General features: G+C 59.5%; 4 protein-coding genes across 5 annotated transcripts; 2 read left to right on the top strand and 2 right to left on the bottom strand.

The window, feature by feature from the left end:
• Nucleotides 1-33: 33 nt before the first annotated feature.
• On the bottom strand, nt 34-5,000 carry MADCAM1 (mucosal vascular addressin cell adhesion molecule 1). Its single transcript, XM_066336188.1, has 5 exons — nt 2,351-5,000; nt 1,857-2,123; nt 1,416-1,730; nt 692-1,255; nt 34-540 (listed from the first exon to the last, which is right to left on the bottom strand). Exons 1-5 carry the CDS (start codon nt 2,553-2,555, stop codon nt 428-430), a joined length of 1,464 nt encoding a protein of 487 aa, XP_066192285.1. The 5' UTR covers nt 2,556-5,000; the 3' UTR covers nt 34-427.
• A 100-nt stretch (nt 5,001-5,100) lies between these two features.
• On the bottom strand, nt 5,101-15,000 carry LOC136371865 (hippocampus abundant transcript 1 protein-like). 2 transcript variants are annotated; one of them, XM_066336186.1, is made up of 12 exons: nt 14,682-15,000; nt 14,102-14,197; nt 13,553-13,615; nt 12,390-12,517; nt 11,857-11,971; nt 10,834-11,052; nt 10,542-10,655; nt 10,009-10,080; nt 9,655-9,767; nt 9,456-9,553; nt 8,734-8,900; nt 5,101-8,651 (listed from the first exon to the last, which is right to left on the bottom strand). In XM_066336186.1, the coding sequence occupies exons 1-12, from the start codon at nt 14,763-14,765 to the stop codon at nt 8,442-8,444; spliced, it is 1,479 nt and encodes a 492-aa protein (XP_066192283.1). In that variant the 5' UTR covers nt 14,766-15,000; the 3' UTR covers nt 5,101-8,441. The 2 variants fall into 2 exon arrangements, with proteins under 2 accessions (XP_066192283.1, XP_066192284.1); XM_066336187.1 differs by lacking the exon at nt 14,682-15,000 and adding an exon at nt 14,429-14,584.
• A 2,356-nt stretch (nt 15,001-17,356) lies between these two features.
• Nucleotides 17,357-22,716, top strand: SHC2 (SHC adaptor protein 2). Its single transcript, XM_066336173.1, is given in 14 exon segments — nt 17,357-17,426; nt 17,429-17,916; nt 18,347-18,417; nt 18,798-18,858; nt 19,040-19,159; nt 19,253-19,306; nt 19,481-19,532; nt 19,703-19,829; nt 19,973-20,153; nt 20,236-20,302; nt 20,392-20,556; nt 20,774-21,075; nt 21,218-21,356; nt 21,523-22,716. Coding segments are annotated over 13 exon segments (1,887 nt in total). The 3' UTR covers nt 21,347-21,356; nt 21,523-22,716.
• A 2,148-nt stretch (nt 22,717-24,864) lies between these two features.
• On the top strand, nt 24,865-27,248 carry C2CD4C (C2 calcium dependent domain containing 4C). Its single transcript, XM_066336213.1, has one exon. It carries the CDS (start codon nt 25,114-25,116, stop codon nt 26,374-26,376), a length of 1,263 nt encoding a protein of 420 aa, XP_066192310.1. The 5' UTR covers nt 24,865-25,113; the 3' UTR covers nt 26,377-27,248.
• Nucleotides 27,249-27,539: the final 291 nt, after the last annotated feature.

Here is a 27,539-nt window from a genome sequence, read left to right as displayed (position 1 = left end):
GCCGCCCAGGCCCAAAGGACACTTGCTCACGGCTCGAACGGAAACAGCTCTTTATTGGAGCACCGGTCCCGCCCGCCCGCCGAGCCCACGCTCCCCCCGGGCCTGCCTCGGACCTTCAATTATGACAGACAAGCGGCCCTCGTGCTCCCGCCCGTCCGCTGGTGCCGAGCCCCAAGCGCCGGACCCAGCCCGGTGTTCGGTGCCAGCCCGCGGGGATCCAGCCCCGGACGCGTCCCTGGCCTCGTCGCTGCTCATCGCCCTTCCAAGGCGTTGCCTCCCTCGGCAGCTGCAGGCAGCTGCTCCCCGTCCTGCTCCCACTCCTTGCTGGCCAGGGGCCCGGAGAGGCCAGCGACAGACAGGGGGACAGCAGGGACACGGCTGGGGGGCTGGGGCCATCAGCCGGCTGCTCCCACTCCTAGGACAGCTGCTACCGAGATGTGAATCGTTTCCAAAGGCGTCGAGACACGGCACCGGTCACGATGAGCCCCAGGAGCGATCCCGCTGTCCCCATAGCGATGGTAGCGCTCGAGCTGAAGGAATCTGCAAACACAAGGAGCTGTTATTGCGGCAGATGCGGAGGGGTGAGCGAATCCCCCGCAGCACCAACCACGGCACGGGCACGAGAGGCTGCAGCCCCACCCAAGCGATGAGGGCAGAGCAGGGCAGGGGTCCACAGACCACCACCACTCACCATCCACGACAAGCACCTCCAGGCTGACCTCCTGGGCGCGGTGGCCGAGCAGGACGCACTGGTAGTGGCCCTGGTGCCAGAACTGGGCGCGGTCCAGCTGCAGCGCGGAGCTGCTGCCCGCAGACTCCTCCCGGTACTGCGAGAGGGATACCGGGGTCCGGAGCCAGCCCACCGTGGCGTTCCCGGTGCACCGAGCGTGGCACTCGATGCGCAGGGCCCTGCCCCGTATCCCGGTGGGAGGCGACGACCAGATCTGCAGGCTGCAGGCAGGGATTGTCCCCATCGCTGGCCCTGTCCCCGCCGTGCCGGAGCCAGGGAGGGTGGTGGTGGCCACATGTGCCATGGGGCTGTCTGCCATGAGGTCCTGGGCCACAGAGGGCTCCATGGAGTGGGGGTTGGTGACAGCAGCCAGATCCAGGGCGGTCCCAGTGTTGGGTTCCCGTGCTGTGGTGGGGTCACCTGTAGGGACACTCGGCCCTGGAGGAAGTGCTGTGGTGGCCACAGGCCTGGCTGTGCTGGGTCTCCCCGTGGAGGTGACCACGGCTGTTGACTGCTCCATCACAGCTGCAAACACACGGCGGTCTTGGTCACAGGTGACCTCGCTGCAGCCCCAGCCTCCTCCACTCCCTTGGCAGAGCTATTCCAAGGAGCACAGGGCAGTGGGAGCTGGCTCCAGGGGCAGGGTACACGTGGGCTGGGGGCCCCAGCCTCTCCTGGCACTCACCCTCGGCACTTGCCACCAGAGATGCCACCCGGGTGAAGGTCTCCTGCCCGACGTTCAGTGTGACCTCACACCTGAACTCCATGCCTTCTGCCACCTCTGTCCCTTTCACGGACAGGATGGAAACGATGTTATATAGCTCCTCATCAGTCTCCTCAAAATCATAGTCTGTGTTCTCCACCAGCTGGTGCCCCCGGTACCAGGTGAGGGCCATCCCAGTGATAGGATACAGGTGCATGGCCGAGCAGTTCAGGCTGGCAGGGTGTCCTGGGCGCAGGATGTGGGGAGCTGCCTCCAGCCTCAGTGTGTCTGGGAGGGCTGGAAAGGTGTGGCAGCGTCAAGGGTGATTTTTGGCAGCACAGCATAGCTCAGGAGGAAAGGGGCTGCCTTGGGGATCCAGGGCTGTGCTGGGAGGCAGTGAGGGATGGGCTGAGGAGTGCTTACCATAGACATTCAGTGTGGCAGTTTTCTGGTACACCTCCCCGTGGCACTTGCCCTGGCAGATCTTGGTGCCCTCCGCGGCCACGGTGGCGTGTCTGATGTGCAGGATGCTGTGGGTGGAGAAGGAGGAGATGGTCCCCAGGGCGGTGTCCAGCCCCCTCCATTCCACCTTGCCCCCTGGGCAGGCCAAGGAGCAGTTCAGCTCTGTCGAGCCCCCAAAGGACACCACCGGCTCCCGCGGTGTCACCACCAGCCTGTCAGAGGGGCGCCCTGGGCAGGAGGAAAGTGCAGGGTCAGGGGAGGGGACAGTCACCAGCACCCCGCAGCTCCGAGTGCTGGGACAGGGAGTGACAGCATCAACGTGGGGACAGAGTGGCTGTCACAGCACAGTGACAACGGGGTCCTGGGGCCGTAGGATAAAGCAAGGAGAGCAGCAGCAGGGCAGGGCAGCACAGTGGGTCAGGGGATAGGATGGCTCTTGGCCCCGTGGCACTCACCGCTGCAGCCCCACAGCGAGCCGAGGAGGAGAAGGAGAGGAGCTGGCTCCATCATCCACAGGGCAGCAGCAGGGCTGGTTTCTTCTTCTTTCCTTCCTTCCCCCCTTCCAAGGAGCGGGTGCCGCTGGCTGGGGCTGTGTCCTTCTGGCTGCTGGCTCCAACCCCAGCCCTTCTTAAGCCCTTTAGGAACCGCCCCCATGAGCATCGGCCCCGGGACCTCCACAACTTCCAGCCCAAGGGGTATTTCCAGAGGGAGGTTTCTGATTTTCTTCCAAGTTTGGCTCTTGCACAGCACCCAGCTGCTGGCTAAGGTAACAGCTCCCCCAAACCCAGGAAAGCCTCTGTCCCAAAGGGTCCTTGTGTGGCTGCAGGGACACCCATCACCTCACTGGGGAGCCCTGCACAGGCACCTGCACCCCAGGATGTGGCTCAGATCCAGCTCTATCCCTGTTTTTTGCAGGCTACATCACTCCCCCAGAGCCCCTGGCAAACCAGCCTTTCCATGAGCCCAAAAGGGGACACATAGCTGTGCAAAGGGCCCTGTCAGCTCCTGCCCCAAAAGTGGAGCCTGGACCCCTGGTCAGCCCTTTTTTGGGGGGTGCATTTATTCCTTGAACAGCGTGTTTTCAGGCATGGAAGCAGGTGATCCTGTGAGGGTTGCTCTTGTGGTACAGATGGAGAAAGTGCTAGTACAGAAGAAGTGTTGGACATCCTGCACTATTCAACCTGAAGGCCCTCAGCATCTGTCCTTGGTCCACGCGTGGTCTGGCATTACTCCCTTGTTCCTCCCCAGCTCCCTGTGGAAAGATGAGTCCTGTTCTGCCCCATCCCATCCTGCCAGGCTGCAGCAAAGGCTGGGGAAGGTGCCAAAGGGCTGAGTGAGTGATGTGCCCATCTCTGCACCCAGGACTTGGACATTTCCCATCTGGGAATTGTTCTGAAAGACAACTCTGTGCACTGGGTGTGCCATTCATCCTTTCAGGAGGTCATGCCATTAATTCTCTGAGGGTGCAGGAGGCCCCTGAGCAAGGGAAGTGCTCTGTAAACACTCCCCACCAAATGTGCACACTCAGCCGAAGCAGGTGATTAATGGTGCTGGGGTTTTTGTTCCTTCCATCCTGTGTTAACAGAGCCACTTCCCGGATTTTTCAGCAGCCACCAGAGCTCCCCTGCCCAGCCCTGTGACAAGCTATGGCCAGGGCTGTTCCCACACTGCCAGGCTCTTCTCAGAAATGTATCTGGGAACCTTGAGGACACATACATGGTGCCAGGGTTTCACTTCCCTCTCCCACAACCCTGATTGTGGCACCGATGCAATGAGAAAATCCCTGAATCAGTGTCTGAGTGAGAGCTGAGCATTTCTGGAGCCACCTTACCTTAAAAAAAAAACGCTTCCCTGGACTTTCCTGGCCCTCAAGAAATTAGCAGTTACCAGAAGGTCCCACACCTTGTGCTGCACTTCCTCTGTTTAGGGGCTTGGAAGTGCCCAGAGCTGCCCCAGCCACCTGCAGAGGGGACAACACAGAGGAAACTGAAGTCATGGAAACCTGACAACCCTCCAGCTGCACAAGGGCCAGTTCCAGTGGCTCAGCCACCAAGCCAGGAGCAGGTCAGGGGATTTGGCCCAGCTCAGAGTGATGTGACAGAGCCCCCAGGGCAACTCTCACCCACTGAGCCCCTGAGTAGTGGGCTCACCTCAACCCCTATTCCACCACCTTGGGACCTCTCCTCTGTGGATTCAGACCTTCCCCCCACCCCAGAGGAGCACAGGAGCTCCTGCTGCCCTGGGCACAGCACAAGGACGTCACCAGGTTGCGTGCACAGGGTGGAAGGAGCAAGATTACACACCAGGAGCTGTTTCCACCCCAGGAGTGTTTTTCAGCCCACAGGAAGCCTTTGAAGGAACGAAGGGAATGATAGTTTTCCAGACTCAGGGGCCTGAACACCTTTCCTGGAAGCCCATTGTGCTTCCTCCCACAGGGCAGGCGCGGGGATTTGTGCCGGGCAATACTTTGTCCAGAGATGTTGCTCAGGAAACAAAACAGTTCAATGTGGAGACACAAACCACCAAGGGACGAGTGCTGGCTCCAGCACAGGATACCCCCAGAGCCCCTCAGGTCGGGGTCTAGCCCCAGGCTGTCACCACTGACACCAGAAGGGACAAGGCTTTGCCACTGCCCCAGGAACCACCGCACCAGGGGAGGGGTGGTCAACAACATCCTGCACTGCAACACCTGCCCTTTCCACGTTAGACAAGTTGTGGGGTTTCTCTCAATTAAAGATGCAAACAATGAAACAAAAGTTAGCTCCAGTCCAGAGGAAATACATGCAGAAGCAAGAAGCTGTGTAATGGCTCATGTTTCCAGGATACCATCCATCAAGCACCAGTTCCCATCCCAGAGCTGACTTGGATGTGTTTATATTTTGGGGGATTATATTAGTCACTTAGGACCATCCTCAGCCATCACAAATAGTGTTTAAATGAGTCAGATAAGATCTAAATTAGGCCTGGCTGAAAATTTAAGACAATAGAGTCAGGGCTACTAAAAACCAGTCCAGGAGGAGGCTCCAGTGGGACACGCAGGAGCCAGGGACCTGCTTCTCATCCTGGGCTGCGGCAGGGACTGGCAGCCCCAGCCCAGTTCTCCCAAACCTGTCCCACATCTTCACATAATTCTCAAGGGGAATTTCAATTCTGGGCAGAAGCTGCCTGGTACCACTGGTGATGAAGAGAAACAAGGACAGAGACCTTCGACACAACAGGAAAGCAGCAGTTTAATAAATAATCCATCAGAGGGAGAGATTAGCCAGTTCCAAACACAACCTGAACCGAAATAAATACATTTTATCGTTAGCTTAAAAAAGAGACACACAAACACACGTGACGGTGAACTGTGAGAGAGCAGAAGTGGGGCCGAGTGCCCACGCTTTAAAGATACCACAGCTGTCAACAGCCTTTGGAGTGCAGAAAAAGAATAAAAACAGGGAAGTAAAAAGTTACTACTTTGCAAAATTAATGGCAGAAGAGAAAGCAATGGTGTAACTCAGATTTTTATGCAATAAGATCGTTGAAACTCACTTGACCTGCCAGGACTTCTGACAGGCGACTGAGATGATTTTTGCCTTGTGTTTGGGCATTGCTGTTACCATCCCAGATTTTAAGTCCCTGCAGACAAACCCTGGGGATCCCGATGTTAAACAGCTCAGGCTCAGGCACTGCACAGCAGATCAAGCGGATTTTAAGAAAAAAGACTCCTTTTTAAAAAGTTGCATTTTTCATACAAAGTAACAAGAATTGGCAAAACTAGCTGAACGCTCCACGCTGCCTTTCCAGCCTCCCCGTGGGACGCTGCGGAAGCTCCGGCCCTTCAGAACAAGTCGTTCTTCATTCGGCTCCGGTCACTTCAGCTCCAGCACCGCCTGGCCCAGCTCCTGCTCTGTCACATGGAGGCAGAACAGTGCAGGGGCCACAGCCCTGCCCCGAGGGAAGGGGAGGCACCGGGCCAAGGCCCCACCGAACCAGGGGAGAGGAACCCCGATGGGGTGGGAAGGAATCCCTGCTTGCTCCTTGTGCCTCAGAGAGCCCCTGCTCCCAGGTCTGCCCACCAGCACAAGCCACTTTTCTGTTGGTAATGGCACCTGTAGAGGTCCTGCTGCTGCCTGGTGCTGTACCCCCCTCCATCCACCTGCTGCCCAGTGCTGTAACCCCACTGGTGCCCAGTGCCATCACTGGTGACAGCACAGCCAGTCACCAGCCAGCCCACAGCCCCTGACCTGGCAGTCACCTGCTGTCAGCACCTGGCCCCGAGTTTGGGGGCTGACAAAGGGACCAAAACACGCCAGGCCCACGATGCACAAGTCAGCATCACCAGAAGCTCAGGGGTCACATCAGGGAGGGAAGATTGCTGAACAGTTCTGGGGTCTGAGGGGAAGGAGAGGCTGAGAGGCCACAGGCAGCAGCAGTGGTGAGAGGGAACGGGACCAGAAACACATTGGTTTCAATAAACTATGCAATAAGGGAGAGGGCTTTTAAAAATATATCTCTATATACTTTATATCATATAAATTATGCTCGTCTTTTTGTAACGTGTCGCTATATTGTACCCGTGAAGCTCCGAGTGCCTCCATGTGAGCGAGGTAACCATTCTGTGTTTTACTTCTCATCTGTGTGTGAGGGAAAAACCTACTTCAACTCACTTAAATCCATTGTAAATCAACGGATCACCGGGACTCGGGGAAAGTCCTGTCTAAAAAAAGGCATTTTTGTGAGGAACACAGAGGTGGGGGAACTGCTGCCTGGAAGTGCAAGTGACAGGATTTCCTTCAGGATAAAAGCTTGCCATGCACACACAGTACTGACCATCCCATTCATGTTTGGGAATTGGGAGTGTCACCAAAAAGAGCTCGGGAAAAATGGAGTCATGGCAGATCAAGGAAGTTCTTGCTGGCTCTGCTCCCCAGACCTGCAGCCAGACCCACCTCAGCATCCCTCTGTGGCCCAGCTGCTCCTAGTTCTGAGCACAGGAGCTGCCACTAGGCCAGATCAATGCAGAACAAACTGTCAAATCTCTTAAATACCCACTTCTGATAACCAAATGGCATTTGCAGTTGCTGATGTGTGTCTGCAAAGATCCACAATGTAAAGGGCCGACACTGCCTCCCTTTTGGCTGCTCTCTCCTGGGTAGCCTTCCCCAAACCCACAGAGAGGGGACCCCAGCCAGAGAACAGCCAAGGCAAGACTGGTTTGGCTGCTGCACCCTCAATTCCTTTCACAAAGGATTCCTGAAGTGTCCTCGGTTTGGTCCTTACTTCCCAGAACTGCTCAATGCCACCACTTCTTATTTACTCAAACAAGAACAATTGTTTCCTGCCCTCTGCCACATTTCTATAAACAACCACACATTCCCTGTTTGCCTCAGCTCCTTTCACAATGCTCCAAGCACCTCCTGCTCTTTCTGAGCACAGCTGAGCCTGCAGCAGAGGCTGCAGTTCCACTGTTCCATCAACAAAAGCCTCCACAGCAGGCTCAGAAATGCCACACAGAATCCAAACCCCTAAGCCCAAATGAACACAACCTCCACCAGCAGGATATAGTGGGTTGAGAACAAACCAGCTCTGGACACTCTTTGGGTTTAGCATCAGATGCAGGAGCCCAGTGGCAAACCAAACCAACATGCTTTATACAAGTGCTCAAGGTAAACAGTCTGACCTTTCTCCCAGGAAACCACGCATCTTCAAAGTGCTCAGCACAGCCAAGTTGTTTCTCCAACCTGCCAGAAAACTGCATCTCCTAAACAACTCCCACAGATCCAGAAAAAGATTTTTGACAAAATCTTTCTACCTACCACCTGTGAAGGCAACAGGCAAATGCCACCTCAGAGTGACAAGAAAAAGAAAACCAAACAACCGCAGCCATTGTGGCCATCCAAGCATTTGTAATTCATGTAGTTGCCCTTCTCTCACCTGCCCATTCTCCCTTGTGTCAGCTGCAACTTCTTCATTTTTATTCTCTTCATCAGAACTTTAAGTCAATAGATTTATATTTTTTGGTCTAAGTTTCACTTGGGGCAGAACGGGCACATCCCTCAGGGCCTCCAGCAGAGAGGAAGCTCAGAGCTCCACTCCCTGTGCTTCACACCCACACCCTGTCCCCTCAGCGTGTCACCACAGCACACAGAGTGCCAGGGGCCAGCAGCAGGAACCAACTTAGGGGATGGGGCATGGAGCAAATGCCTTATTTTACTCCAGGGGCAGCTCAGTGAGCTCCCAGCAAACACAGCCCACACTGGCTCCATCTCTCGTGACCGGCGAGCAGAGGGTTTGGCAGGGCACACGGGGCACAAGGACAGCTTTGCTTTCCAGAACTATCCCTCCAGTGGAGCAGTTCTCCCCTTTCCATCAGCACCAGGTGATACAATTCCATTTTTGCACCAGCTGGGTGTATTTGGCTCGAAGGGAAACCTCGTCCCTCCTCAGTAGCTGTTTAGTGGCACAGTCTGTTACCTCAGATCCCTCTCTCCCCCTCCCCGAACTCCTGCTGAGTCCGTCCTTGATGTGGAGTCGAGCCACGAGGCAGGTCCCTGTCCCACCTCACACGCTGCTGTCCTCGAGCAGAGGCTCCTTGCCATCAGACCCCCCGGCTGGTGGGCTGTGGGGATGGGCCTGGGCCCCCGTACTGTGCTTCTTGTGGCTGCCTGACCTCAGTGCCAGGTTGTGTTCTGGAATGAACAGGGCCACCAGCAGCGACAGCAGCACAGAGCACGCCCCGAACAGGAAGGGTGGCCCAGGGATGATGCTGCTCTGTAGAGAAAGAGAGACAAGAATGATGCAGGTATGAGGGCAAACACAGCCCAGTGAGCAGAGTGAGAAGCTGAACAGGTACCTCATCCGTAGGGTTGGCCATGTTGGGTTTGGAGGCCTTGCCCAAAGTTTCCACCTCGGCCATTTCGTTCAACTCCACGTGGAAGAGATAGAAGACAAAACCATAGAGGGCTGGCCCCAGGCCATTACAGAGACCCCGAATTCCAGTGATCATCCCCTGCACCACACCTGGGGACACAGTGAGGAAGGGGGGAAATGCCAACAGCTTACCAAAGAAACTTGTTTTATTCGAGGATACATATTTAGAGATACTTAGAGAGAGGATCAAGCTCTTGGATCTGGGCTGATGTGCACGGGGAGGGGTTTGCAGATGAGCAGCTTCACTCAGTGCCAGGTTCTACAAAAACCAGTTCTACAAAGCTGGGCTTGCTGCTTTGCAGACTGAAATAAGCATGGGCACTTTAAGCAACAATTTCCTATGAACTGGAGTTTAATTGAGGACTCAGAGATGTACTGTGAGGTGGGCAAAAGGCAGCAGCCTCCTCTGCCTCAAGAGGGACAACACCAAATACCCATTTGAATGACTTGCAAGTTTCCTAGTAAAGCACCAGCCATGGTCAAAGATAAGAGTGTCAATACTGCTGTGAGTACAGTGACACTCCACAGCTGGCACAGATGTTCCTGCCCACCCCTCCACCACCATGGCCAGGAACCTGCCCTTGTGCCACCTCAGCACCTGCTGGGATGAACCCCCCACCATCAGATGGGTCCACAAGCACTCACCCTGCTGGTCAGGGTCTGTGTTCCTCGACACCATGGCACTGATGGCTGGGAAGGTGATGCTGGACATGGCAGCCACAGCTCCTGCCGCCCACATCATCCTGGGGAGGAAGGAGACAGCTGTGAGGAACAGCCACAGCCTCACCCTGTGCTGCAGGGTGGGAGAGGCCACAGAGGGAGAGAAATGTGGGCAAACCCTCACCAAGGCTGTGATCCAAAGCCGTACCAGGCAAGCTGCAGGATCTGGAAGCCTAGTCCCAGGAGGATGGTGTTTTTATTTCCTATCGAACGCATGAGAATTCCCAACACGACTGTCTGGAAAGAAAAACAGGGGTTTTCAAGGCAGGGGTAAAGAATGAGGGCAACACCAGGAGACCAGAGGAAAGAAACCCGAGGGACCTTGATGATCCTTATGGGTTTGTCCCAATTTAAGATCTTCTCTGTTTCAAAAGTCTGTGTGGCCACAGGAGTTCTGACAACTCAGCAGCCCCAAAATCAGAAATTTTGGACATTCTTACAGCAGAGTGCTCAAGCCTACAAAGAAATTGTTTCTCACCTGAGCCAGTATAGAGAGAATTCCAACTACACCAATAAAGGCTGCTACAGTCTCTGAGGAAAAACCAATGACCTGTGAAAACATCAAAGAGGGACTTTTCAGGCAGGTTTATACCAGGTGGCAAGAGCCCCTCCATCAATGTCACTCATGTTTACTGAATTTGCTTCTCAGGGACCTGCACATTAACATCTACTGCCTCTGGGCTGCCACAGGAATCAAACACAAGATTTTCCTCTGGCTGAACAAATGGTTTTAAATCACTGAGCTCCCCTTCCAGTGCCTGAAGGTGGCACAGCCAGGATGACCAGGCACACACCAGCAAGGAGCCAAGCCAGGCCTTGCCCCTGGCAATGCCTACAGAGCAGTCAGTAGGCTCACACATTTCCAGGACAGCTGGAATAAATCCCTGTTTCTTACAACATCAGCTTTACTGAGTTATCAGTCAAGAAAAGCCACCTTGGGACAAGTGACACAACTCTGATTGTATTTCTAGGCCAGGATTTCTTGCAGCCAGAGCTTTGGCAGAGACTGACCTGTCGCAGGTACAGGAAGAAGCTGGAGTACTGGCCGGCCTCGGGAAGGTAGGAGAGAAACACGGTGATGCAGATGAGCAGCACTGTGGAGTCCTGACCCACCTTTCTCAAGGACTGCAGGGAAAGGGGTGTGGAAAGAGAAAGAACATTTTTATATATTTCTTAACAGCACTGAAAAACCTCCAGCTACAAAGACAGCCAAACCAAGGGCTTAACACCTTCAAAATCAGCAGGACTAAAGCAAACATTAAGCGTTAGCAGCCTGCAGGAGCACAGCAGCAGGGTCACTCACAGCGAACGGGTCAGCTTGTTCCCAGGAGATTGGGGCTCCCCAGGAGACTGGGCGCATCTCTTCAGGCAGTGACTCGGGCACAGCCAGCAGGATGAAGCCAATATCCAGCAAAGCAACCCCTGAAGCCAGCACAACCACCAAGGTATCACCGTAGGCTTGGGAAAGGTACGCGCCGATGGCTGGGCTGGTGACCAGACTGGCAGCAAATGTGGCTGACACCTAGAAGCAAAAAACATCCCTCCAGCCTGTGGCCCTGATATTTCTGGGTCTGAGAGATTTTAGCCTGCTAGCAGCTGCTAACTTTTCCTACGGAAAAATTTCTCAAGAAAGCTTCATCTCAAAATAATCTTAGCAAACAACTATCTTGTTTCAAAACAATCTTTCTCCAGCTGGTGTTTTGCTGTTTCTTTAGTTGAACTAATGGGATGAGAGAGGTGTCATTCTTATTCACTAATCATGTTAAGTCTGTATTGGAACACTTTATAAAAGGTAGTAAGAATTAGACAAAAAAGCCTTTTTTCGATGCTCTTTCCCTTCTGAAATATTTGAAGTCTCTCATCTTTCTTTTGTGTCCTACAACAACAGTTTCCTCCTCCCCAGGGGAACTACTTCTGGCATCTTTGATGGAGAGGTAAACAAGAATTCACAGGGATTCCTGTGCAGAGATAGATGACAGATTCTCTTGGTGCACCCGGGCTAAGTTCTAGCAAAGGAAGATCAAAGCTGTCCTAGCAATTCCCATATGGTTGGTAAAGCTACAGGAAGGGCAGGATCACACCAAGCATCACAGGCTCCCCTTCCCTGGTGTGGAAAAGCTCAAGGGCTAGGCTGGTTTATACAGCACAGCTAGCACCCAAAATGGACAGAGGTCAGCCTCCCCCTCAGAGCTAAATCCCAAACAGAAGTCGAGGGAGATTGTATGATTAAATATCACTAAATCTCCCACCCTAATTTTATACCTCTCCTACTTTCAAAGCCCCAGATATTTCTTTCAAGAGCCAGGACAGTGACTCAGCTCCTTACCAGGCCGTACGCCGTGCTACGCTCATGCTCCTGTGTGATATCAGCAACGTAGGCAAAAATCACGGAAAAGGTGACAGCAAACACTCCAGACATGGAAATGACAGCAAAGTACCACCTGCAAGAGCCCAAGGCAGAGTTAGAGAGCAACCACACCACGGTCCACAGCTGCTGAAGCAGAGCTTCTGCCTTGTTTTCCCCTCAGTCCCTCCAGTGCACCACAAGAGGTTTGGGAACACAAGAGGCTTGGCGCCTCAGTCTGGTGGCCCCTGAAGTTTTACCACTTATTTTCCGTAACAGAAATAATGCACTGAGTAGGGGAACAAGCACAGAGGACAGACCAACCCTTTATTCCTAACTAAACCCTCCAGCAGAATCACACAAGTCACTCTCTAGGCTGAGCATCCTCCTTCATTCTTGAGATGGATGAGACACTTCCATCTCATCCTGACACGAGCACCCAGAAACCCTCCTCCTTCAGCCTCCTGCTCCTTCCCCTCCTCAGAACCCCGGGGCTGCACTGAGGGTGAACTCACCATGGGCTGATCTTCATCAGGGGAATTGGTGCACACGTGAAGAAGACGGTGAGAAGGAGGAAAGATTTCCTGCCCCAGACATCAGAGAGAGCACCAATCAGTGGGGCACTTAGGAAAGAGAGCAGACCCTGGGATGGACAGACAAGACCAGAGGACAGAGAAACACTTCAGTAGGAGCTTTCCACATCAGGAGGAGACAACTCATTCCTGCCTGCTGCAACATTCCTGAAGCAGCAACACTGTTACAACAGAGCAGTTTATTAAACTCCCCACATCCTTTTAGGAAGGGAAAAACAAATCCTCGACCAGCAAGGCCCCATTGAGCACTCCTGCTCCCTGCAGAGCTCTGCCCCTGCTGTGGGCATCCAGGCAGCCCTGCCAGGACCTAGAAAGCTGCTGGCACAGCTCCACCATGGCAACAGCTGCTTGCAGTTCTGGGGAAAGCTTTCCCTTGTAGGTGGAGACAGGACAGACATAATGAGCAGCCAGGGTCATTAAGCACAAATAAAATTATTCAAGGCCTTTCTACATCTCCCAAGCCTGAGGCAAGCAGGGCAGAGCCTTTCAGTGCTGACAGGAGTGCTCAGCAAACCCATCTGGGGCTGTTTTACAAGATCCTCTCGCCAGAGACAGCCAAGAACTGTCTGTGTTGCCTGATTCTCCAGTCAGAACACAGGACTATTGCCTGTTCACAACTGTTCCCTGCAGTTCTGCTCTGGGAATGCTGGTCTAGTGCAAGAAGCTCCCCAGTCCCACTCCCTGAGCCACAGCACATTCCCATCTCCTGCCTGGAGGTCACTGAGGCCACTTGTTTCAGCTTCTATCACTAATAAGTTCACATATCACAGATTTTTCATTCTGTTCTGCTCCAAAGGACGGGCACTGGGCTGATCTCATGCTAATGAGAGTATTTCCAGCAGAAACACACAGCTGTTGTAACTCCAGCCCCATGCTGACATGGAGCACGTTGTCACTCCTGCTCAGTAAAATCAGCTGCACAAGCTGCCCCATGTCTGTGTCCTTCCTTTTGCACCAGGTTTGCCAGAGCCCCTTCAAACTGGCCACATATCAGCTGACATCAGCAAATTATATAGATAATAATGCCTTGTCCTTCTTGCACTGATGGCAGATTTAAAGGAAATCCTGGAAGGAATATTCCTTACTTTGACTCCATGAATCAGGCCATTCATCAGGAACGTGTGCTGAGGAAAAGTCTGGTGTAAGACCTGGAGGGAAGACAAACCAAAACCAAATGAAAAAGTCAGAGCTAGCAACTTTTGCAAAATTTCCGTAAGCATCTGGCAGCCAGAAGCCTGGAAGGGCACAATCCAGGGAAAAGGGGAAATATCCTGCCAACAATCCCTCTATGCGAGGAGCTCTGCCTGCCTTTTCCAGTATGAGAAACTGCTGTTCCTAACATTTTCCAGGTCTATAAATTGTTCCAGTATGCTTGGGTGAGGATCAGAGAGCCTCAAATATGCTTTTCTCCATCACCTGAACCCCATCTAGTTTTATTTTATGCCACCACGTCACTTCTCTGCAGGGCCCTTTGTGCCGTATGTATGTTTGATTTGCATTTTATATTACCAGGCTAATATGTCTAAATGATTTTGCATAACCAAAGACTCCCTTTTCCACAGTTCCCCAAGGAAAGCTTGTGCTAAGACCTTCATTCTCAGGAGCCCCAGGAGAGCTCCCATGGAGACACTCACCGTCAGCATCGGCGTGGTCAGCAGCCCCCAGGCAAAGAACTCCAGGAAAATCACCACCACGGCGTGGTACACGCTGGGCTCCCCGATCCCCTGTCGCTGCAAAACAGAGCAAAGTCAAAAACCTTTCAGCAGCCTCGTCCTGCATTTCAGACAGCTCACACAGCTGAGCGGGATCTGAAACACGAATGAAGGCAGCGAGAGATGCTGTTCCGAAACATTCTTTCTGTCCACAGACAGCCGAGGATGCTTCAATCCAGCCCCAGCAGGGCGGTGCGGGATTCCCTGTCCGGCCCGCGGCGGTTTTGCCGCCCAGGAACGAGAGCGCACCGGGAAAGCGGCACAAAGCGGCAGGTGCAGCGCTCATCCATGGGATCCTTGAGGCCGCAGCATCCGCCGGCTCCATCGCGCCCTCGCCCCGGGGCGGCGGGTGCAGCAGCGGCGCCGACAGCGGCGGTCTGAGGAGCGCGGCCCACCGGGGAGAGCCCTCACCTCGCACCGGACACCGACACCGCCCGGGCCCCGCGCTCCCGTCAGCCCCGGCCCTCAGCGTCCCCCCGACAGCCCCGAGCCCCGCGCTCACGCCGGCCCCGTCCCGGATCACGATCTTCTTGGCCAGCAGGACGCTGCGGTTGAGCCGCTTCTTCTTCTTCTTCTCGCCGGTCATGGCGCCGCCGGGCCGCTGCCGATCGCCGGCCGCCGCGGCTGCCCCATCCTCCCTGTGGCGGGCCGGGCCGAACCGGACCGGGCCGCGCTGCTCCGAGACCGAGCCCGAGCCCGGGCCCGGACCCGGCACCGGACCCGGACCGGCACCGGGCGGGGAGCGCCGGGCCCGGGGCTGAGGGCGGGGGTGGGGAGCGGAGGGGGCGACCCCGCCCGCTGGCCCCGCCCCCGGACCGGGAACGGGCACTTCCGGCGCACCTCATTGGCTGCTCCGCCTCTTCCTCATCGGCCTCTCTAGCCTGTGATTGGCTGCGCGGGGCAGGGGGCGGGCACTTCACGCTGGCTGGGGCGGGGCCGTGACGTCACGCACCGGCGGTGGCACCGGGAACGGGCGGTGGCACCGGCAGCGACCCAGGGCTCCGGGGCGCCTTTGGGACCGGCTGCTGCCCCGGCACGGGCACCGCTCCCGGCTGGGGCAGGCGGGTTGAACAAGGACATGCGGCCGCCCCGGGGCTGGCGGCAGCGGCGGCTCGGGAAGGGCCGTGTCTGCCCCGTCGCTGTTCTCTCAGTGCCGATCTGGTGGCTCCGTCCTCAGCACCCCGCATACCGGGCTGCTGACAGCCAAGCGCCTCCCCGGGATGATCCCGTCCCCTTCCCCCGAGCCCGGTGCCGCGGGTAGTGGGGAGGGGCTGCGGGTGAGGAGCACCTCCTGCCCCGGTACCGCCAGAGCTTGGGGCGCGTCCTAATTAATCCTGCACGGGCTGGAGAGCGCGTGGTGCTGATTGCCTTGGTACAGGGTCAGAGGAGATGAATTTGGCACAGTTTAGACAAGTTTTATCCTCGCAAGGGCTCCTCTGCTCCACCCCGCCCGCTCGAGGTGGCCGCCCCGGGCAGCGGATGCCCACAGGAGGCGACCTGGGGATGCCTGGAGGGATGTCACCATGGGGCAGCGAGAGGCTGCCAGAGCCCCTGCCCGCCCACGGAGCGCCCTTAAGTAATGGTTAAAGTCCCCTCAGGTAACTTTCACCTGGAAGATGAAAGTCATCCCCCGATTTCCCGGGATTTTGTGCGTGGGGGTGGAGAGCAGCTCCATCTCCCCAGGGCTGCTGCACCGTGCCTGGCTGTGCTGTCCCCAAGCCCCGTGGTCTCCGCTGTGCCCGGAGCGCTGTGCACGTTGCAAAACGCCCATAACCTCCGCAGGGACACAGTGCCTCCGCTCGGCTGACCCCCAGACCGGGGAACGTGCGCCCTCAGCCCCCCAGGCTGGGCAGGGACCTGAGCTCCCCATGGACCCTCCTGCAACCGCTTATAAGAGTATGGAGAAGCCTGATTTGTTCCAGTGCTTTGCAGCGGCTTAAAAAGAAAACCAAGGAGAGAGATCAGAGAGCAAAGAAGCGGCTCCCAACATGGCAACAGCAGATGTAATTCTATTACCTTGATTTATTGATCGCACTTAGAGCAATTACTGGCTCTCACCCCGTCACCTGCCAGGGAGCAGGAGACAGTGAGGAGCAAAGACAAAGGCGGCCGCATCGTCCAGGGCCGGGCGGCCCCCGGGGAGGCTCCGGTTTTGTTTGTGCCGGTTGCCGCGAGGGCAGGGGGGTGTTGGACAGAAGATCGACCCAAGGAAGCTCCTCGGGAAGCTGAAAACAAGCGCTAGAAGGAGCTTGTGATGCTGCGAGGATGGAGGTCAAACATTAAAGGCCACTTTGGCAAAGGAGGGGATGCAGGGCTGGGGAAAGGTGAAGGTCCCCGGGGCTCCAGTATAGCACAGCTGCTGTGGGTCTGCTCCGGGTTTCCTCGCCCTTCTGGGCTCACACAGCCAGGAGTCCTCTGAACCGCTCGAAAAACGCCACAGCCCCGGGGCAGGAGCAAGGGCGAATTGCTCGATTGAGGTCAGAAAGTCCGTTTAAGGGTTTTGTGGGATTTCCTCCCCCTGGTTGCTGCAGTTACAAGCAGAAAAACAAGAAAATGTTTGTGCTTTTTTTTTACTGCCTGAGCCCTCCACACAGATATAAACAAAGCAGGAGTCAGATCTGGCTTTGGAGGCAGATGAAATCAGAGCAAAAGAGACCAGTGGGCTGGGAGGCACAGAAATAGGGCAGCTTGCTTGTGCATCGAAGCCTGGCCAAGCCCTCCCCCGCCAGCCCTGGGCTTCTGCATCGCTTCCCGGGAACGCAGAGGTGGAGAGAGCAGAAAATGTCCCTGATGTGGGCGAGGGCAGTGCCGGGGGCTGCCGGCCGCTTTCGCTCCAGCTAACGCAAAAGGCGAGCGGGCGGCAGCCTGTGCCCCAGCCCTGTGGCTCTGGGAGGGGCCGCCGCCTTCCCCTGCCTGCTGCCCCCAACCCCGCACTGCCAACGCTTGTGGCAAAGCTGGAAACTCGCAGGGCCGACCCCATCCCCACGGGCTTTGGCGCGGCCAAAGGGGGTTTGGAGCAGGGCAGAGCGTGGCTCCGGCCCCACGGGCCGCGTTGGCGAGGGCAGCCCAGGCGCGGGGTGGATGCTCGGGTGGGCGGGGATGCTGGGCGGGCCGGGGATGCTCGGGGGGCCGGGGGCGGGGGATGCGGGGCCGGGCGGGCGGCGGAGCGCTCGCACCATGACATCAGCGCGGCGCGGCCCCGGGGGAGCGGGCGGGGGGTGGGAGACGGCGCGGCGGCAGCGGAGCGGAGAGCGGCCCCGGGCATGCTCCCGGAGCCCAAGTATGACCGCTTCCGCGACGAGCCGCTGACCGCCCCCATGCCGTCGCCGGCCCCCGCGCCGTGCCCCGCTGCGGGCGAGGAGCCCGAGCGCGGCACCACCTTCTGCGCGCTGCTGCCGCGGATGCCGCAGTGGAAGTTCCCCGGCTCCAGCGGCTTCCTCGGCCGCGGCCCCTCGGGCGCCGCCCGGGACGCCCCCGCCGCGGCGGAGTCCCCCTCGGGGCTGGCCGCCGTCCTGGGTGCCTGCGAGCCGCTCTGCGCCGCGCCCTGCGCGCTACCGGGCGGCGGGCGGCCGCGGGGGACGGCGGGGCGGGCGCGGGGGGCGGCGGCGGCGCCGGCGGGGGCCCGGCCCGGCGGGGATGAGTGGAGCCGCAAGGGCAGCTTCATCCGCAAACCGGCGCAGGGCTGGCTGCACCCCGACGAGCGGGTGCTGGGGCCCGGCGTCTCCTACATTGTCCGGGTAAGTCCCAGCGGAGCCCGGCGACGCGGGAGGGCGCGGAGACCCCGGGCCCAGGCGTGTGCGGGGCTTGGAGGGTCCGGCCGCTCCTCCCGACGGCTGCGGGCAGAGCCCTCGCTCCAGTTCCTCCTCACGGCTGGACCGGGGCAGCCGCCCCCGGCACATACAGCTTTCATGGTGGGGCTGGGGGCCAGGGGTTTGCTTGTGACCTTGTGACTCCAGCGTTGTCAGCCCCTACGAGGCATCACAAGCTGCAGCACACAAATGAGTTTCTGGGGTCTGGGCATGTGATAGGGTGTTTTGGGGTGGAGGGGAGGAAGCTGCTGTGTGATCCCTGGAGCTGGTGTGGAAGGCCCTTCTCCATGACACCTGGCCTCTCCTCTCCATTGCCTGCCCCGTTGTGCCGCCTGCTCTGACTGCTTTTCCCCCACAGTACATGGGGTGCATTGAGGTGCTGCGCTCCATGAGGTCCCTTGACTTCAACACCCGGACACAAGTCACCAGGTACAGCCCTGCAGTCCCACTCTCCTGCACCCCAGTGCCACCCCCAGCCCCTCACGGCCCTGGGTGCTCCCCCTTCCCAGGGCCCTGTGCAGAGAGGGGCACAGGGGTCAGGGGCAGCCCTGCAGGACCCACCCTGCGCTCAGGGACACGGCCGAAGGGCACTGCTGCAGATCAATGGGTGGAAAGAGGAGAAGGGAGGTGGCCCCAGCAGGGATTACGTACCACGGGCTGTGACGTGGGGCAGCGCTGCGGGGAGGCTGCGGCACCCGGGGCCCTGGGGGCTTGTGCCACCAGACCCCACAGAGCAATGGGGAGGGGAAAGCAGCTGGGAAGGGTTGTGGGGCTGGAGCAGTGACCAGGCCAGGGTCTGTTGATTGCAGGGAAGCCATCAACAGACTATACGAGGCAGTGCCGGGTGTGAAGGGCATCTGGAAGAAGAAGGTGAGTTTCCACTCAGCCTCTCCATCCTTGGGACAAGCCAAGGCTGTGGGACAGGGCATTAGGGGTGCCTGCCCAGTTTATGGGCCTGGGGCCTCTTGGGGCACCCCCCCTTTCCTCCCTTCATCCCCAGAAGCCTGGTCCTGGTGGTCTTCATTGTCCCCACCATCCTCTCCTCTGTCAGGCTCCCAACAAAGCCCTGTTCTCCATCCTGGGCAAGAGCAACCTGCACTTCGCTGGCATGAGCATCACTGTCAACATCTCCGTTGATGGGCTGAACCTCATGATCCCCACCACGCGCCAGGTGAGCGTTCCTGGACACACAGTCCTCTACCTGCCAGCCTGTGAGCTGGTGGCCCCTTTGCTAATGCCCCCCTGGACCATGTTCCTGATGCAGATCATCGCCAACCACCACATGCAATCCATCTCCTTCGCCTCCGGTGGGGACATGGTGAGTCATGCATACCCCAGCCCCCTCAGGACTGTGGCTGAGCTGAGCACAGGGTGACCTGGCCTGGGTCAGGACTTGGGGCTGGGGCCAAGCTGTCCCCTCACCCTGGCACCTCCAGCCTGCTCCCCACACAGTAGCAGGACACGGGTGTTGATCTCCCCCTTCTGTCTGCAGGATACCACGGACTATGTCGCCTATGTCGCCAAGGACCCCATCAACCAGAGAGGTGACACTGGCCTCCACCCCTGGGAGCTCTGTGGAGGAGGGATGTGCTGGGGGGTGAAGGCTGGAGGAAGAAATCTCTCATGGGGAACACGAGGGTTGGCTCAGGGTGGTCCTGCTGCAGCGATGGGAGTGTGGGGGAAACACTCAAACTGTCTGTCTGTCTGTCCACAGCCTGCCACATCCTGGAGTGCTGCGAGGGGCTGGCACAGAGCGTCATCAGCACGGTGGGACAGGCCTTTGAGCTGCGCTTCAAGCAGTACCTACACAGCCCCCCCAAGGTGGTGGTACCCCCAGAGAGGTAGGGGGGCAGGGGGCCCTGCTGCACCCCTGTCCTGGGCATGTCCCCTGGCTGGGGGTGGCTCTGGGGGCCCCTGTCACTGCAGAGTGTGGGGATGGTCTGAGCCAGGCAGGGTGTCCCCAGCTCACCCATTCCTGCTGCAGGGCACTGGCTGCAGAGGAGTCAGCCTGCGGGGAGGATGAGGAGGCGGCTGAGCACGACTACTACAACAGCATCCCTGGCAAGGAGCCCCCTCCTGGGGGCCTGGTTGACTCCCGGCTCCGCCACAGCACTGCCCTGGGCCACGTCCGCACTCAGCCCTCCAGCTCTGTCCCCCCCAGCCAGGTGAGCCCCCCAGAGCCACTGACAGCCTTGCTGTGAGGGTCCCAGGCACGGTCCCCAACCCTCTTACTGTCTCCTTTCCTAGGGTGGGTTGGCAGCCAGACGAGACCTGAGCAGCCAGCTGGGGCCACCCTGGGACCTGGAGAGCCAGGGTGGGTACTGCTGTGGGGGGATGCCATGAGCTGGGGGGGTCCCTGTGACTCTGCTCAGTCCTGGCCAGCGGTGATGGCCGTCCTTGCAGGCCAGCCCTGCGACGGGTACCTGCAGGCAGACGGCCACACCCTGGGGCCACGGGACTACGAGGAGCACATGTACGTGAACACGCAGAGCCTGGACGCCTGGGAGCCGGAGCTGGTGGCTCATGGGGCAGCGGAGGAGAGCCCCAAAAAGGACCTCTTTGACATGAGTAAGCCACTGCACCGGGGGAAATGGTGCAGAACCTGCTGTGGAGTGGTCAAGCTGTGCCAGCAGCTGTCTGGGGCACCTGCCACAGCCCTGGAGGTGCTGGCAACTGGCTGAATCCACAGCAGTGCCCTGCAGTGTGCTGGGGGCCATGAGCTGGGGTCTGTCCACACCACAGCCCAGCCCTGCGTGTAACACCCCACAACCTCTGGATCTCACAGGGCCATTCGAGGATGCCTTAAAGCTCCACGAGTGCATTGCAGGGGGTGGCACCAGTCTCCCCATTGAGGACCAGTGGCCGAGCCCCCCCACGAGGAAGGCCCCCATCGCCCCCACGGAGGAGCAGCTCCGCCGGGAGCCCTGGTACCACGGGAAAATGAGCCGGTGGGATGCTGAGAGGCTCCTGCAGATGGACGGGGACTTCCTGGTGCGGGACAGCCTCACCAACCCGGGGCAGTACGTGCTGACCGGCATGCACAGCGGGCAGCCCAAGCACCTGCTGCTGGTGGATCCCGAGGGAGTGGTGAGGGCAGGGCACAGGGGTGAGGGCAGGGCACGGGGTGGGCGATGAGGGATACAGGTGTGGGCAGGAACAGGGGGCTGCAGCTGGATGCTGTATGAGAGGCAACTCTCCTGAGTTAAGGACCACTGTGCCCTGGCCCCAGGTGAGGACCAAGGACGTGCTGTTTGAGAGCATCAGCCACCTCATCAGCCACCACCGGCAGAACGAGCAGCCCATCGTGGCAGCAGAGAGCGAGCTGCACCTCCGCCAGATTGTACAGAGGAAGCAGTGATGCCGAGGGGGTACGTGAGTCCCCGACTGCTCCCCTGCCTCTGGACTCACCCCAGGGCAAAACTGGGGTTCCTTTGTGCTCCCCTTCTCCAGTTGTGCCTGGCCTCTGAGGTCTGGGGTTAGGATCTCCGTTTTCCTTCCCAGTGAGGTCTTGTGGTCCCTTGTGGTCCCTTGCAGAACCTCCCTGGCTGCTGCCTACCTCCATCATCTGCGTGGGGTGCCCTGCCCAGCTGGACACAAAGATGTTTAATTCCACACGTACAGGTGAAACACTGTTGGGGTGGGAGCTGCTCGGTGACCTCAGCAGGAGGGACGGAGCCTGAAGCCATCTCAGGCAGGGCTGCCCCCACTTCCCCAGCACTAGAATGGGGGCTGGTGGACATTGCTGTAGCCCCTGGCTGGGCTCTGCCTGTGGGGCCAGGCTCAACCATCTTTCGGACTCTGTTGGATGTTCCTGTTGGGGACGTCCTTTTTCAGCTGGATTCTCCCCAGGAGTGGCTGCCACATGATGCTCCCTGTGACCCCAAGCCCCTGCAGCCCGCCCCAGGCCAGGGCCAGGATGGAGCTACTGTGGGAAGGTGCAGGGCAGGGCAGAGCTGCTGGCACTGCCTCACAAGGTGACCCATGGCCTGTGGGGACTCCCTGACCAGCTCGGGGCTTCGGCAGGTTTTTATGACCCCTTTACCTGCCTTGTGTCTGGTGCTGGGCACGGGTTTGTGGTTTGGAATACATTTCTAATTAAAACTGGATGTGAGCAAGGAGCACAGGTAGTTCATGCCACCCCTGGGCATGGTGCTGGTACAGATCTCCATCACCACCAGTTCCTATCTGGTCTCACCTTGGCCAACCCATCCTGTCCAGTCACCCTGTCCCCCATGGATCACCCAGTGTCCCCCTGGCTTCAGAGTGGCCTTTGACACCCAGGGCTGTCCCTGCACGGTCTCTGCTCCTCACACCTGGCAGGTCCCTGCCCTGCTGCTTCCTACTGCCAACTCCCCTCCTGCCTCCACCTGGAGCAGCACATGGCCACCCACTCCTGGGCGTCCTGGGGTGGCTCTGAGCTGCACAAGCCAAGCTGTGACCCACTAGTGAATGTGACAGCCAGCAGAGCCAGAGCCACGGATGGGCCTGGCTGTGGCCCCTGTGTTACAGGTGGGCAGGAGCCACTGGAGGGGCCCAGCATCAGTCCTGGCTGCTGGTGCCCTGTCCTGGCTCTGCTCTGTGTGCCCTGTGCTGCTGCCAGCACCCACCTCGGGGAGCAGGGTCACCCCAGCACCCTCAGCCCCTCGCTGGGAATGGCCTCTGCCAGACAAGGCATCCTGGCTGGCCAGTGCCAGCTGAGCCAATGAATAAAATAAGCCCCTAAATAAAGCCCAGTAATGAATGCGTAATTTTCCATTGATAGCTGGATTCCGCGGGGACATGGTGCTTCCATCTCAGCTGCTATTTTTTGTCATGGAGTGATGCGTCTGCAAAGATAATTGCACTGTTCCCTCAACAGAGAGCCTGGGAAAGGCAGTGAGGGCCCCCCACTTTCTTCTTTTGCTGCTGGAGAACCGAGCCTGTGTGGCTCACCGCTGGTGGTGCCTCGCCCTGCAGCCCCGGGGATGCTGCCCTGGAGGGATGAAGGGCTGGCAGAGCGGCTGTTTCAGGGCTTAAACCATTTTGGTTGAGGCTGGTGTGTGGTACCAATGGCTGCAGGGGGCTCTGTGCCTCAACCCAGACCTTGGTTGAAGGGCTGCTGCTTCTTCAGCCCCCTGTGACAGGAAGGCTGCTGTGTTACTGGAAGGCTGAGGTGTTTTGGGAAGGTTTGGAAGGCACAGAAGAGCAGCTGCAGAGGACGTGGCCTCCTTGCTCTCCCAGGGCCTTGGGGATCTCGCTGACCAACCCATCCCTGCACCTGTCTCTAATGTAGGGACAACAGACACGCCCACTTCGGTTATCCAGGGCTTCCTTGTGCAAACCCTTTCCCACAGCAGGACTCCCTCCTTCCCAGCTTCCAGCAGGTGGTAGCACACTGCCGGCTCCGCCAGCTATGTCCCCAGCTCTGGCAGCCCCTGCCAGCGTCTCCAGCCCTGCCAGTCCGCAGCCTGGCAGCTCCCAGGGCCCTGCTCCCCTCCGTGCCCTGCAGGCACCGGCCCCGAGCCGCGTGGACAGAGCTGGCCCGGCCCCAGCGCTCTTTGTTATCTCAAGGGAACTCAACCATTTCTGCACTCTGTTTACCCACAGTTTCGCAGGGTGGAGGAAAAGCAAACATCGGCCTTTTGTTCACCAGCTTCCCCTTCCGTGAGCCTCGTCCCGCTCCCCCGGGCTCCATCTGCCCTCTCATCCCTGCGGGACCCGGCTCAGCATCCTGCAGGGTCCAACCAGGACATCACGGTCCCCTCCTCACTGCTGTCCCTGAGATATCCCTCGGCCTGGATGGGCGAGGCCGGACATCTCTTTTTACCAGCTCCAAGTGCGAATGCAGAGGGAGCCGAGGCCTCCCGCTGCAGCCCCCGCGGAAGGCGCTCACCACACCAGGCTGTTCTTGCTGGCCGTCATTCCCAGCCCTGCACTGCTGCGGAATGATGGTGCTTCCCGGCAGCCTGACGGCGTCCGCAGGGCCAGGAATGAACAGCTGCCTGACCTTTTATGCCACTGTCCCTCTCGGTGCATCCTTGTCCCCAAGGCTGTAAATCCCCGGGGACTTGGGCTGGGCCCGATCACTCTGTTGGGTCTCCCGGCCCCCTGCAACACCGGGGCTTGCAGTGATGCTCCGTGAACCTCCTGACGTTTTGTCCCGCTGTCCCCAGTCATCACCTCATCCGTCCAGGGGCTGGTGGGTTGTGTGACATGCGGGAGTGTGACATGTGGCACTGCCCCCGAGCTCCTCCAGAGCGATATTAAACCACTTGATGAGGCAACTCCTCAGCCCCAGACGCTGCTGGCTTCATTCAGTGCTTTGAGATCCAGAGGTGGGAGTGGGGAGCGGCTGATCCCAGAGGGGAACGGCCGCGCTCCGAACTGGGGGCACCGGGAGGACGGGAGGGCTGGAACGGGGCTGCTGCCGTCTCCGTTCCACTCCTGGCCCCATCCCAAACCCGACACTCCCGCGGGAACACGGCCGGGTGTCCCGGAGTCAGGTTCCTGCGCCTCCCGAGCATCAGCACCCCGAGGTCTCACGGTGCCATTCCCGGTCCCGCTCGGTCCGTGTCCCGGTCCCGGTTCCAGCCCTGGTCCGGCCCAGCTCGGCGCGCAGAAATGTGTGGGCGCCGCACTCGGAGGATTACGGCGGCGCGGACGAAGAGCGGAGCCGCCGCCGCCGCCGCCGCCGTATAAAAGCGCGTCCGCGCCCGCCCCGCCCGGGCTGCGGCGGCGGCGGCGGCTCCGCTCCAGGTGCGGCGGCTCCCGGCAACGTCCCGCTCGCGGCGGCGCCGGTCGCTCGGTCGGTCCGTCGGTCCAGGCGTCGCGTCTCCTCGCCTCGCGTCTTGCCCCGTCTCATCGCATCCCTGGGCGCCGCCGGGTGCCCGTCCCCTGGGTCCCCGACCCCTCGCTCCTCGCGGCCGGTTCCTTCGCGCTCCTCCCCGGGCTGGCTGGTCCCCGTGTCCCTCGGCGCGGCCAGGTCCCTTCCGTGCTTGTCCCGTTCCCCCGTCCTGCCGGGTCCCCGTCTCTCGGTGCCGCTGGTCGCTCCCGGGGCTTCCAGCTTTGTCCTGCTTGTGCTGGTGCCCGGCCGCCTGTGATAGCGGTGCCCCTCGGGTCTCTTCCAGCCCCACACCGGGCAGCAACATGTGGCTCCTGGAGCGGCTGCGCGGGGTGGCGGAGAACGGCGGCTCCCGGGGAGCGGGGACAGAGGAGTCGTCGCGGGGGTCCCGCTACAGCAACGTCCTCACCCCCGACAAGATCCCCGACTTTTTCATCCCGCCCAAGCTGAGCGCGGCACCCGCCGAGGCTGAGGGCTCCGAGGTCCCCGCGGCGGCTGCTCTGGGTGCCTCAGTCTCGGAACAGGACCTGGCCGGGCGCAAGCCCCCGCGCAGCCCCCGCCCGTCCAGCCGGTCCCGGTCCCGGTCCCGGACCACCGGGCGGCACATCATCCAGATCGAGACCGCTGAGGACTGGACCGAGGGGAGCTGCGGCACCAACGTGGACCCGCAGGCACAGACGGCCATGTCGCTGCCCTACGTGCCCAAGGCTCAGACCTCCTATGGCTTCGCCACGCTGATGGAGAGCCCCCACACCCGGCGCAAAGAGTCACTGTTCCACAGCGAGCACAGCAGCCTCTGCCCCTCGCCCGTCACCTCGCCCAGCGCCCAGCGCAAAGCCAAGCTCAACGGCGAGAGCGGCCGCCGGACGCCCGTGGACCTGGGCGCAGCCCTCATGCACCCCGGCCGCTACTTCAGCGGTGGCGAAAGCGACACGTGCTCCTCGGCAGAATCCTCACCCTTCGGCTCCCCGCTGCTCTCCCGCTCCGTCTCCCTGCTGAAGCTCTTCAGCCAAGAGAGCCAGTCCAAGGTCATCAAGCTGAAGCACTCGGTGGCCCGCAACAGCTCTCTGTCCACCGACGACAGCTCGGCCGACACCAGCCCCAGCGCCCAGCGCCGAGCCAGGAGCGCCCCGGCCGGGACACAACCTCCCACCGCCCTGCTGCCCCTGGACCTGCCCGCGGGCCGTGACCGCCAGCACAGCCTGCGGCTGAGCCGGGGCGGGAGCCTGCGCCTGGCTGCCGAGTACGACCCCTCCAACGCCCGGCTGCGTGTGCGCCTGGTCTCGGCCGAGGACCTCTACGATGCCCTCGTCGACGTGCGCAGCATCAACTGCTGCGTCTCGCTGTGCCTCAACCCTGGGAAGCTGCAGAAGCAGCGCAGCACCATCGTCAAGAACAGCCGCAACCCTGTCTTCAACGAGGACTTCTTCTTCGATGGGCTGGGTCCCGGCCACGCCAGGAAGATGTCCCTGAAGGTCAAGGTGGTCAACAAGGGCAGCAGCCTTAAGCGGGACACGCTGCTGGGGGAGAAGGAGCTGCCACTCACCGCCCTCCTGTCCTGCCTGTAGGTACCTGCTACGAGCCCTGGAGGGAGCCCTCCCACCTGTGGGGCCGGGGCGAGGCAGGGAAAGCCGGCTCTGTCCCCCAGCCCCGCTGGAGGAGGGTTTGGAAGGGCCTCCCGAGGAGGGCCGGGGTCGTGGCAGAGTGTGGGGGTCCCCAGGAATGGTGCTGCTGTGGGGCTCTGCCAACACCAGCTGGCAGCCACAGCCTCTGCCGCTGCTCCCTCCCTGGTCCTGCCCCGGGGCTGCTTCTCCTGGAGCCCAGCAGAAAGTGGGGAGCCTCCAGCCCACTCCCCACCAGGAAGGATGGAAGCACCTGTTGGACTCTTCCTTCCCTGTGCCTGTGGTCTCCAGCTGCAGGTTGGAGGTGGGTAGATCTCTGTAGCACACTTACGGCCACCTCTCAAAGTCCCCAGCACCTGTAGTCAGGTGACAGCTTTTATTTAAAAGACAAGTTTCTGATCTTGGAAACTGCAACGAAAATACTGCAGAGGTGACCTGAGAGTGGGCCAAGGGCAGTCACCCTGGGAGATGAGACAGGTTTGTGGCTTTTGAGTCTTTCCTGGACTCATCCCAGCCCTGTGAGGCTGCAAGGTTGGCTTGGTCTGACACCTGCAGCCTCCCGGGCTGCCCACCCCAGCACTGTCCCCCACTGCCGACCCCCAGTGGGAAACTGCTCATGGGGTTTTGGGGGCTTTGGTTTGCCCAAATCCAGAAGGCTGCCTGTGCCTCTCCCCTGCCCACAGGAGGGGAGAGGCTGGGGCCTGACACCCCTTGCCCTGGGCACACGGATGGTCCAGGCAGTGTCCCAGCAAATGCTTGCTGACAAAAGCTGAGGTGACAGGAGTAGCCCTCCCTGAGTGCTGGGGCCATCCCAGGTGAGGCTGAGGCTCCAGAACCCTCCACCCTCCCTTGCTTATGAGGGCTGAGGATCTTTCAAGTGGCTGCACCCACTGGGCAGCAGAGATGTGTCCTGTGGGGCCACCAAGCTCTTGTGCCCAGTGGGATCTGGCTTCCCAAAGTGACTGGCCTGGCTTTCAGTCTCCCTTTGGGGAAGGATCGAGGTGCTCCCAGCCCTTCCCGTCCCACCCTGTCATCCCGCCTGACTGGCTGGGGACAGTGTGAGTGAGGAGGATGCTGGCTGGGGCATTTCTGCGAGTGGATAAAACACT

The sequence above is a fragment of the Sylvia atricapilla genome, chromosome 26, assembly GCF_009819655.1.
Source record: "Sylvia atricapilla isolate bSylAtr1 chromosome 26, bSylAtr1.pri, whole genome shotgun sequence".
NCBI lineage: Eukaryota > Metazoa > Chordata > Aves > Passeriformes > Sylviidae > Sylvia > Sylvia atricapilla.
The sequence above is the reverse complement of the archived record's forward strand: the minus strand, read 5'-3'. Positions and strand labels throughout refer to the sequence as shown.